At 41.6% G+C, this 12407-nt stretch overlaps 1 protein-coding gene across 3 annotated transcripts in view; it reads right to left on the bottom strand.

Annotated features, from left to right (window-relative positions):
* Positions 1-380: 380 nt before the first annotated feature.
* Positions 381-12407, bottom strand: part of PRKAA1 (protein kinase AMP-activated catalytic subunit alpha 1) — a 35898-nt gene continuing 23871 nt past the window's right edge. For 2 of the 3 annotated variants that reach the window (XM_083466051.1, XM_083466052.1), the window contains exons 5-9: positions 10741-10828; positions 9365-9589; positions 7941-8424; positions 7249-7375; positions 381-5388 (exon numbers count right to left, since the gene is read on the bottom strand). In XM_083466051.1, coding sequence (XP_083322177.1) covers positions 5144-5388; positions 7249-7375; positions 7941-8424; positions 9365-9589; positions 10741-10828 — 1169 coding nt within the window. In that variant the 3' untranslated portion in view covers positions 381-5143. Of the gene's footprint in view, positions 6702-6774; positions 7376-7940; positions 8425-9364; positions 9590-10740; positions 10829-12407 lie in introns of all 3 variants that reach the window. The other variant, XR_014517249.1, reaches the window with a different exon arrangement.

Here is a 12407-nt window from a genome sequence, read left to right as displayed (position 1 = left end):
CAATGCAAAACATTTATTAAGAACAACTGTGGTAGTCTGAATTCAGTTGCTGGCTTTGAATAACCTCTGTAGCTGTACTAAGTAAAAAATAATGATATGGAAGAAATAATACTTTATTATGAATGAGTGGATAGGTTTATGCAAAAAGTTAAGGAACAAGAAATGAACTATGGAGAAAACGGAAAGTTAGAAGTATTTTAAGAAAATTTACTGTCAAGTATCTGAACCTATTTTTTCTTTTTTGATGACTTTGTACTTGTGTGGTAAATGATGTAAATGATTTTCTTTTTTGTGTTTTGTTGATGCGTAAGCATAATAAAGCATTATATATATAAAAGAAAGAAAGCCAGAACACCGTGCACACAAATACATTTCACAGATTTACTTGCATACAATTTAATGTTTATTAAAAGTAACAAGTCATATACAGCTATCACAAGCATTTTTGTTTCATTCAGTATTGCCGAAAAAGAAAAAAGAAATCCGCAATAGAAGTAGGCACATCTTGTTTGTAAGAGAAGGTGGTCATCCATGTCATAAGCTATACAATGGTAAAATCAATTGACAAAAGAAAGTATCTCAAAAGCTTGTACTGAAACACATAAAATGTCAGAACACATACGAAAGTTGGTCTTTTGAAAATATTGCACCACAAAGATGGACTTCTACCCTCTCACCAGTGTTAAATTACATTGCACGTGGACAGTTTTATACACACACACACCTCGCAACTGATTATGAATTTCAGTAAATACAAATCATTTGACGGTACTTGGCCAATTAACATGATGCTCCCTATTGAATTTATTTTTGAAGTTGCTGTTGAGAAAGCCCTTTTTTTCCTTCACAGTTCCATGGCTGTCTCTTTTACAAAGCAGTTCCTCTTGTTGCATGACCATCTATTGCCCTATCCTAACATACCACTAAGAAAAGTAAGGTGACCTCACAGGGTCACACAAAAAAGAAGTAATTACAACATCAATATTTTACTGAAAGTGTAAAAAAACACACACACTATGAAAAAGGGTTGTTTTTTGCTTGAATAATACACACTGGATAGCCTGCACTTTGGGGAGGCAGGGGGAAGTTATTTTTAAAAGAATGGAATAGAAAGAGAATGTTTCATGGCCAAAAACTATTTTTTAAAAAAATAATTAAAACTGGTATCCAACCAAGTTAAATTTGGGAACAGACCCATTAGAATTAAAGGCCCCAAATTAATGCCCATTAACTTCAATGGTTCTGCTTTATGTAAGAATTAACACTGGATACAACCCAGACAACCTGGTAGCACAAAACGAAAAATGACATATATTGTTCCCAGTGTAAAGACAGATGTTGCTGGCATATATCTTCCCAGTCCCATCCCTCACAATGGAGCTTGTATAGGAGTCTCACTGAAGCTGTAGTCCTAACGCAAGCAGAATTAGGAATAAGCCCCATTGAACTGAGTGGGACTTCCATAGAAACATGCATACAATTGGGCTGCATATCCCACAGAGATAAGACAGACGATGTGCAGCAGCGATGCTTATGGCTTGTGCCCACTATTGTCTGACGTTTGCGAAAGAGAGCTTTTGGGTTGGTTTCTGAACACATCCTAGGAAAGCTACCCAGCAAATAAAGGGGCGGGGAAGAGCGTGTTCATATCATTTTGCCAAGTGCACTATTAACAACAACAAAAATAAAATCACAATTACTGAATAGGTGCAAAAGAACTAGACATAAAAGGTATTTATATAAAAGGTAGGACTGTTGCTTGGTCCCCCAAGACAACCTCTCTCTCTTACGGCATCGCAGCAGCAGTACATACCCCTTGTTCCTTTAAAGCCCCCTCTCTTCTGACAACACACACACACACACACTTTCTCTCCTTTGGGAGGACAAATTACAGATCGCTGCTCAAGTTCCACTCTAAAGTCATTGCTGCATTCTGGAAAGTTATGTCACTGTTTGAAAATAGGCGGAAAATGTGATGTGAAAAGACCACTCAATGTATCTGGCTCTGAAAGGCCAGGGCATGGCAAGATTCCCAAGTAGCTGGAGTTTATGGGCTTTTGACACCATAATAAGCCATGCAATGGTCCAACTCCCTTCTAGTTAAACTACCGACCGTCGACAGTGCGTGAATTCATGCAGCAGATGTGAGCTTAAGCAGCTGCATGTTTATTCTAACTCAGTGCATATTCAAGCGCAGATATTGACTATGTTGGGACAATCATTACCTTGGTTTAAAGGCAAGCTGTGAACAAGTGTTACAAAGCCCCTTCGCATTAGCTAGCAAGGAAATCAGGAAGCTTTCCATTAAGTATAGTTTCCCATTTTGTCCTAATTGGAAAACTACGGATAACCCAACAGGCCAGGTATTAAACCACTGCTTAAATTTGGTTGAAAATGGTGCCTTGTTCTGAAGCTGTTAACCATGGTTTCTCTGTTCATACAAAACAGGAAACTATAATTAATTGAAGGCTTCTCGTTTGGTTTGTTCTTATCACAAAGTAAGGAATGAAGAGGCAGCATAAAAGGCTTGTTCATATCTCAGCTCATTACGCTGAGAAATTATTGTTATAAATTCTCCCATTAGCAGATCCAGATTAATATTATATCAGTTCAAACAGGATTGTTCCCTTCGGTGGTTTTCTACTTATTGCTGGCGCAATACATTTGGAAGATTACCACCAAAATGAATGAGTAAGAGATCCGTTTTCTGTGATCTGCAGGTACTGTGCAGCAAACATAACACTTAACATGGTTGTGTTTTCCTTAACTGTCTGAACACTTAAATCATACTTAACCAACCTGATGCCCTTTGTATGTTGTTATCGACTCCAAATCCCATCGCCCCCAGCCAGGAGACAATGGTCAGAGATAATAAAGTCATAGTACAATAACATCTGAAAGGACACCAGTTTGGGGAAGGCTGACCTAAATCATGGTTAAGGATTGGCTACAAACTAAGGTGCAAAAACAGTTTGCGTTAACCATGGTGAAAGTGCTACATCCGCAAAGCACCATAGGCAAGGCAGTTTCCACTACCTGCTTGCAAGGTGAAAGGCAAGTCTTCTGTACCTTATTATTTGGGGCGGGACTTAGCTTGGCAAGCTAAGATGTAGCTTCACTGTGTGTTTGGTATGCTTGAAATCCTAACCAGGATTAAGGCAACAGACCAAACTATGTGTTGATCATGATTGGTATGTCTGCACTGGGCAATGATTGGGAAAATGTAGCATTTCCACTGGCATATCCTTCTGCAATTCTTTAAAAAAAAACCACGCACACAAAAAACATTTAAATCAATGTGTTCTTTGGAGTAAATTCATCAAATAAACATTTTAAAAACCCACAGCGCACCCAGCTGCTTTTTGCTGTTGCTGGCCATTCTGTCAACACTTTCAGTTCATTACTGAAAAGCACACTTAAGTTTCTAGCAGCCAAACCTGCTCGCTCATTTTTTTTTTAATCAAGAGGTTCCTGTACATTTCAAAACTGAACCAAAGCTACTTATTTTTTTAGAAATCTGAATTCAGTATTTAAAAAGTTGTGTAAAAAAAGTGATTTATGCAACACAGGCCATTACCAGAAGAGTAATCTGCCAAAAATCTGTATATGAAAGCCATATGAAAACAGGGCGCCAAGGAATTCTCAGTGCAAGATTCCAGAACTGCATGCACCAATCCGCTTGGGACTGTCTGATGAGCCACATGCTCATTGGGTGCAGGCACAGGAGCCACATCCTGTAAGTAGCATGCAGGGAGCTGTTCACTAGCTACCGGTATGACACATGGGTTGCTGAATCTACACAGTTGTGAACCTACCAAGTCTATTCTTGACTTTAAAGATCGGTAGCACCAGAGGCTGGAGAGCCCCTTTCCCTAAGTCAGGGGTGGATAATATTTTGGGGGGCTGAGGGCCGCATTAGCTGTTGGGGGCCACATTCCAGCAGATCTATTTGCAGAGGAAGGAGCTGGAATTGCGGACTTTGCAGAACACCAAAGGCCGTTTCCCACCCTACAGAGCAGCTGCTGGTCAAGAGGGGACCCACAGGCTGGATGAACTCTGGTTATGAGCTGCATCCAGTCCGTGGGGCTAAGGTTTTCCATCCCTGCTCTCTGCAGTTCTTGACTAAATCCCACAAGCAAGATCCAAGCATCCGATTAGGCTCAGAGAAAGAGCCTGCACTAAGTGTGGTGAGAATTCTGAATTGCTCCCCCAACCAAACAGAGGTCCCTGAAATGCTTCTGAAACGTGTGTGGCATATGCAGTGGCTGCTCAAGAAAAGTCACGCCTAAAACCGGCCTCAGACTCAAAAACAGGTTCCAGGATTCTTTAGATCCCGGCCCATTTCTTCCACTCTTATCACAATATCTAACCCAACACTGCTTTGATTGACTCTATTTGGCGTTACAATTGTCACTCTTATGCTTTATGCAGAATTCAAATGCATAAGGTTTCTGACATTGGGCTGCCTCTAACTAAGGTTTACTCAGAGTAGACGCTTTTAAATCAATGGATGCGACTAACTTCAGTTCTTTCATTTTAATGGGTCTACTCTGCGTACAACCTAGTTGCATCTGCCAACACATTGACTAGCAAAAGTAGAAGTTGATTTAGCCTTTTTCATCCCAGCGCACCACCGGCTGCCAAAAACCTGAGACCAGTGCCACAAGTTTCAAGAGCTGTTTGACAAAGAGAACGCTTATACTGACAGAGGAGGGTGCAGCTGAAGGCTGGGATCCAAAGAGTCACCCCTCATCTAGAAAGTGACCACTTATACTGTAACAGGTATATAATATCAGCAATAGAAATACATACTACAAAAATGATCCACACGGTTAATACTCCATGAAGCCCCAATGTGCGTACAATGAAAGATAAACTCTTGCTGGAAAAGGCTGTCATTTTTTTTTTTTTGTACCTGTTATCACAACAGTGACTGTCTAATCATAATTTGCTTCATTACGTTAAGAGGTCTAGACTGCTTTTAAATGTATGTTCAATTCCTGTGCAAATTGCAATGTGGCTAGTCTTCTCAGCGCCGAAGTTAACTACAACTTGATTATAACTGGAAGCATCAGACTATGATTTTCTCTCTCTTTTTTTAGGCATGCTTATTGCTGTAAAAAAAAAAAGCCAATCTTACAAATCATTGTGCAAGTATTTTAATAAGATTTGCACACATCTCAAAAAATTCTATCGTGTGGCTCCCTGATCTTGGGGTTAACTCGGTTGCAGAGGAATCAAGGGAAGAGGTCACCGATGAGGTAAGAGACATATCAGAGGATTTTCCTTGAGCTTCAGTGTCCAAATCCTTCTGACAAGATCTGTAGTTCGTCACAGAGCCTGACCTCTGGGGAGTGGTAGTCCCCGATTTTCCTTCGGTAATTTCATCTGGTGCAAGAAAGGAAAACAATTTAAGAGCCGCAGTGACAAGGCTGTACAATGGCAAATGAGGTAGCTGAAGCTGTTACAACACGAAGAAGAAGAAGAAGAAGAAGAAGAAGAAGAAGAAGAAGAAGAAGAAGAAGAAGAAGAAGAGTAGTAGTAGTAGTAGTAGTAGTAGTAGTAGTTTGGATTTGATATCCCGCTTTATCACTGCCCTAAGGAGTCTCAAAGCGGCTAACATTCTCCTTTCCCTTCCTCCCCCACAACAAACACTCTGTGAGGTGAGTGGGGCTGAGAGACTTCAAAGAAGTGTGACTGGCCCAAGGTCACCCAGCAGCTGCATGTGGAGGAGCGGGGAAGCGAACCCGGTTCACCAGATTACAAGTCCACCGCTCTTAACCACTACACCACACTGGCTCTCAGTGTGGATTATTATGGTCACAGCTCACCAGGCAAAGCCATTGTGGTTCAGTGGAAGAAGTGCTGACATCTGGTTCTGGAAGTAATCCTATGAACTCAATGGGGCCGTAAGAACTGCCTTGCTGTTCAATCTCCCCCTACCATTCTGTTTCCACTAGTGGCCAGCCAGGAAGCTCGCAAGCAATGGTGCTGGCCATTCCCTTCGTCCCCCAGTATCTGGTCCTTAGACATATACCATCTCTAAACCGGAGTCTCTCATACAACTATCATCACTATGATACCCTGGTACCTTTCCTCCATGAAAAGTCATGGCCAGTATTCACTTCCACATGTGGCAACAGTAGAGAATGTGGTGGCACAACTGCTGACAGGCTTGAGGTGAACAGATTGCTTTAATTCTGTATTAATTAACATTATTTTTAATATATTAGTGGCCATGTGATAATTTTAGCTTATAAATTTTATTGTTTAATGTCTTAACTTATATATTAAGGTACTTTTATAGCTCTGTTCAGAGTAGGTAATGTCTTGATAATATAAATGTTTTAATTTTTTTGTATCAATTCAGTATATTTTCTTTTAATTGTTGAATGATTCTGTGTACATTGTGGCAGCCTTTGGCTATGTGCAATAAAGCTAATAGGAAGAAAAGAAAGCTCAAAGCTCTTTACAGCTCCGGACCCCAATTTCTTCTGGAATGTCTCTCCCAGATGCTTAAACCGAGGGTGGCTCAGAGGGTGGGGACAGCCTTTTCGGTGGTGGCTCCCATTCTGTGGAATGCTCTCCCCAGGCATGGTCACCTTTGTTGATCTCTTTTCAGTAGCAGGGAAAAATTGATCTCTTTCCCCAGGTTTTTAATAAGAGCTAAAATTATGTTGTTTTGTTACTAGTGTAACTTCCTATGGGTCCCACCCCCCCGTTTCTGATGGAATAGTGTATTTATATTTATGTTTTAAATGTGTTGTAAATTGCTGGAAGACCTCCGGGTAACAAGTAACTATTAAGTCTGAATTAATAATATGGTGGTATCCTGGATGTTGAACTTAATTCGTTCAATTCCCGGAACAGTTAAAAAACCAAGGCACGGCTTCCGATTGGCTGCAGGAGCTTTCTGCACTCAATCGGAAGCCATGGAAACCCCATCGGACGTTCGTCTTCAGAAAAACGTTCACAAACCGGAACACTAACTTCCAGGTTTGCGGCGTTCGGGAGCCAATTTGTTTGGGAGCCAAGCCGTTCTACAACCAAGGTACCACTGTAATAATAACAAATTAATAGATTAAACCCGCTGCAATAAATCTCATCGTGTTTTTAAGCCATCCTCAGATCCCACATGTGGAATAATAGCGGTCTGCCTCACAGATTTAGGGCAGGATAAGCACAATAAATGTTTTGCAGCACTTTGGGTAAGGAAGAGGTTGCTGGCAAATGATCGACATGACATACCATCAATGCTACGAAAATCCAGTAGGTAAGTCCTACTGTCGACCTGGTATAACTGGAGGCTCATTTTGGAATACGTGCCGGTCACTGGATTCTTCCTTCGAACACGCAAGTAGTATGGATTCACCACCTAGGAAACATAAAGGTAATGGTAAAGGGACCCCTGACCATTCGGTCCAGTTGTGGCCAACTCTGGGGTTGCGGCGCTCATCTCGCTTTATTGGCTGAGGGAGCCGGCGTACAGCTTCCGGGTCATGTGGCCAGCATGACTAAGCCGCTTCTGGCAAACCAGAGCAGCGCACGGAAATGCCGTTTACCTTCCCGCCGGAGCAGTACCTATTTATCTACTTACACTATGACATGCTTTCGAACTGCTAGGTTGGCAGGAGCAGGGACCGAGCAACAGGAGCTCACCCCATCACGGGGATTCGAACCGCCGACCTTCTGATTGGCAAGTCCTAGGCTCTGTGGTTTAACCCACAGCGCCACCCGCGTCCCATAGGAAACATAGTTGAAAGTTAAAACCCCACCTTTTAAAAAATAAATAAATTAAGGTACTTCCAAAACAGTAATGGATAGGTTGATGCCAATGAAGACAGACATGACAAGTCCACTGAGTTGGGATTTAACCCTAAGCCTATTTTTGTAACTTACTATTCAAACAACCGCCTGTTAACAGAAAGTAATCATCTCACCTTCCACTCGTAATCCAGCTGTTTGATTGCTCGACAAACTTCTGCCATGATGTCGTTGGGTCGACTCTGGCTCCGGATTCCCAAATGCCACTTAGCTCTCCTGACCCCTTGATGTTTGGACTTCTGTGGGTTTAGCTCGTCGAGCGTATGGCGTTGCCTTGGCGTTTCAGCCACTAAAAATGGCACTCTTTCGGGGTGGGGGCGGGAGAAGTGATCATCAAGAAAGGAATCTGGTGGGCTCGTAGCCAAATAGAAGTCTTTCGCTTCATTCATTATTCTCCTGTTATCTATAATCAGGTGGTAGGCGACTGCTAAAGGATCCTGGTGGTTCCGGTTATACAGGCAGCCCAGCACCTCCTCCTCTGTGCATTCGAATTTATCGCAGACCTCTTTTAAGGCTTCGTCGTCAATCATCGTTGAACTGTAAGACGGGTCCTCAGGAAAGAGGTACTTGGGGAGGTCTTGCTTGAACCATTCGTGTTCCCTAGATGCCAAACGATCCAGTCATTTCAAAAGCTAATTGGTGTATTAGCTAGAAAGCCTTTTATCAACAAAACATTGCAAATACGGATTTTAGCAGCTTAAGAATTTTCAGTTCTCACTTTGCAGGTGGAATTTGATGTGGCTCACAACAGAACGCTGTGATAATTGCTGCAACTGTGGCCAAAGTAGTCATCAGGCTAGGGTGTAAGCCTTTTTAGTATTCTCTCCACCCAACACACGCCTTCTAGCTAATGCTTCTTACAGAGTCTAAACATGAGTACTTCTCTTACACTGCAATCCTAACCAAGTGTATTCAGAAGGGGCTTATTCCCCATTCTAAGTGGGGCAGCATTGTTGCCTTCATCTCATATTGAATTGTGTCTGATTGGATTCAATTCAGAGTAGCCCCATTGAAATTAATGGACCTAAGTTAGTCATGTCCAGCAATCTCAGTGGGTCTACTCTTGAGTATGACTGATGTAGGATACAACTTATAATTTCTGACAGATATTTAAAAGCGAAGCTGGAATAAGATACAACACTCTATTCACAACTTGATTTAAAACTGACTTAGTCTTTTCTACATATTTTATAATATGAGTCTATTTTCCTGTTATTTAAAGCTTATTCTCCTGTACTTGAATGGTGGTTGCAAAACATTTGAATTACAATGAAATCTAATATAAAAATCAGTATATGATAAAGCTAAATATATGGTAGGGACTTAATACATTACTATAACTAAGAAAAACAATGCAAAAGCAAAGAAATGAATCCTGCAAATACTGTTTTTGAAGCATCAGCATAGGAAGTTATTCAAACCTCTAGGAAATTAAAATGAAGGTTGTGTTAAATCTATTTTTTAATACACTAGCATAAAAAATTAGAAAAAGGGGCGCGTCCTGGTCTCTATTTTATTTTTTACTCCAAGTGAAAAATACCTTATGTCTCTGATTGTAGCTCTCTTCATGGGATCCACCTGCAGCATGTGTTTCAAAAGGCTAATTACTGCTGGATTCAGGTACTGAGGCGTATAAAAGATACCATCACATATCTTCTTAAAAAGAGTTGGCACATGATCATCATCGAACGGAAGTGTTCCACATAACAAAGCATAGAGAATAACGCCACTGCTCCATATATCCACTTCAGGACCTGCGTATAACCTGAAAAATGAGGCTCATAATTAAATTTTGTTCAGGTAACACATACACAAAGCACTTCTTGATCTGGTTTGTCAGTCATTCAGCAATTAATGGAAAAGACTACACACAGCAGTAAAATTCAATATGCTTTTAACTGTGGCTATAAAATGGACCAAAAAAAGTGTGGCGAACTTTTAGTTAGCCACCATGTCTATGTCAAGAACCTGGTTAGAATCAAGCCCTGGTTATTCATAACCATGGCTACTATTTGTCTCCCTGCTTTTTCTATAAATGGATGCCTCTGCTGGCATCACAGTGCTAGGAATATCACCCAATACGCTTCCCACTAAGGCAGAATTGATAAAACCAAAACCACATTACAATAATTTAAATTCATATGGCAAAGCCTGAAAATCCTCCAAGGATCATAGTCACCTTGGTTCTTAAGACACTGAAATTATTTTCCCAAGCATTCCTCAAATATATGAGTTTATCATCTTCATTAAAGCCAAGCACTTGCATATTTTCAGCAAAGCTGAATGACTAAAATTGGCAAACTGTGTTTTTTTTTTTAACCACATGGACAAGTTATAGGCAGCGTTAGGATGACTGTATCTTGTTGGACTGCACCAGTTGGACTGCCCTCCTGACAATGGCATGATGAAGGGGACGGTTAGGGCAGTGGCATGGTTGGGTACAGCAGTGTGCGCAATGAATGGCTCCCATGAGGCACCTGTGCATCCCCAACACCACTGCTATCCTGCTCCTACTTCATTCTTGCAGGACGACTCCATGGAGGATACAAGTTAGCATGCATGCAGCCCCTCCATTTTCCTTTCACATAAACAAGCCAGAAGTCTTGCAGTTAACAGTATTTTCCCAGTTTGGACAAAACGGTTTGTGTAAAAGGGAGAAATGGAATGGCTGCACGTGCAGCCAAAGGATCATATTCAGATCTTGGCTTATTATGATATGACTGTCCAAATGCCAACCCCCCGAGAAGGTCTTATACATAACAAGCATTGAAAGGAACCAAAAGAAGTCACTAAAGTCAGACATTTCAAGTTTCCAAACCTGGAAGTTCAGCAATCTACCTTGCGGCTTTAACACTGAAGAGCAGGGCTTTGTTTTTGACAATACATATTATACATTTATCCAAGAAGAGAAACTACCTTCCTGAAATTACTTCTGGAGCAGCATAGTTAGGAGAACCACAGCTTGTTCTTAAAAATTCTCCATCTGACATCATATTTGAGAGGCCTGAAAATGCACAAAAGTTCAAATGAAGAGGACGAGCCCCAGAACATATATTAAAGCCTCTCACAGTGCTAAAAAAATTATTGGCCTACCTGCACACTGTTACCTGGGCTTATAAATTACAGGCAGAAAAAATAAAGTGATGACACCAAACATACAGTAATGTAAAGAAATAGGTTTTATGGTTGTAATCTGAACAGAAATTATACACAACAGGGTAAATGAGTCCCACCCTGCCCCCCAAGCTGAAGTTTTAGGAAAAACTGAATTGGCTATTTTGAGGCTTGTACCAGAATGTGGCAAGACCAAGAATTCTGAAGGGAGTTTAAGAAAACAAAACAGCAGCTGTGTCCCAGAAGATAAGGAGGAAATGTTCCTCTGCATCAGTTTTAAGAACTTGCTAATATAATTAATAAGGAACTCAATCGGCAACCAATGACAAGCATATTTTATAGATGTCACATCCAAACTTCAAATCACAGGATGATAACCAGCTAAGTGGTGACCAAACTTGGCCCTCCAGCTGTTTTTGGATAACAACTCCCATCATCCCTAGCTCAATGGCCAGGGATGATGGGAATTGTAGTCCCAAAACAGCTGGAGGACCACTGATAAGGCAAACCCTGAGTAGACCACTGAAGTCCACTGATTTCAGTGAGCCTACTCTGAGAATGACTTAACATTGGACCCATAAAGAGGAAATGCTGTTTCATGTACCCTTCACATAAAGAAGAACAGAGATAGCATGCTGCTATCATTCATTGCTAAGTCTCCTTCAGTTGACGCACCACCACTTCAGCATGACCCCTCAACCACCTGCAAGTTGTAGCTTATTTTTGTTTTCGCTTCTGCAGGAAGGAAGGGGACAAGACTGGGAAGCGAGCAGCAACGGCAACCACAACCCAGATAACATCATGCTTCTCAAGTGTGCGTAATTAGATGAAAAGGTACAGCTCTGCTGAGATGACATGCAATGGTGGCACAGCACAAATTTGCACCATCATCTGTGTAGCACAGCAAAGTGGGGAATCTCTGGCCCACGGGCCAAACCCGGCTCACCAGAGTTTTAAAGTACAGTGGTACCTCAGGTTAAGAACTTAATTCGTTCTGGAGCAGAGCTGTCAACTTTCAGATTTGAAAATAAGGGATCAGCAGCCTCACCTGTCCTGGGGACAGTCTACGGGATATCTAACAATCCGGGATAGCAGCGGGAAATGGCACTGGAATAAGGGAATTTCCCTCAAAAAAAGGGAAGGTTGACAGCTATGTTCTGGAGGTCTGTCTTAACCTGAAACTGTTCTTAACCTGAAACACCACTTTAGCTAATGAGGCCTCCTGCTGCCGCCGCGCCGCCGCTGCATGATTTCTGTTCTTATCCTGAAGCCAAGTTCCTAACCTGAGATAATATTTTTGGGTTAGCGGAGTCTGTAACCTGAAGCGTATGTAACCTGAAGCGTATGTAACCCGAGGTACCACTGTAGCCATTTCCCCAAACCGCAGTCACCCATTCCACACCTTACGTCATATGTGACGCTAGGTATGGGGCAGGTAGAGATGCAGTCGCCATTGTCAGGAAAAAGCA

The sequence above is a fragment of the Podarcis liolepis genome (assembly GCF_965112155.1).
Source record: "Podarcis liolepis genome assembly, chromosome: 11".
NCBI classification, from domain to species: Eukaryota; Metazoa; Chordata; class Lepidosauria; order Squamata; family Lacertidae; genus Podarcis; species Podarcis liolepis.
Note: the sequence above shows the minus strand (reverse complement) of the source record. Positions and strands in the feature narration are given on the sequence as shown.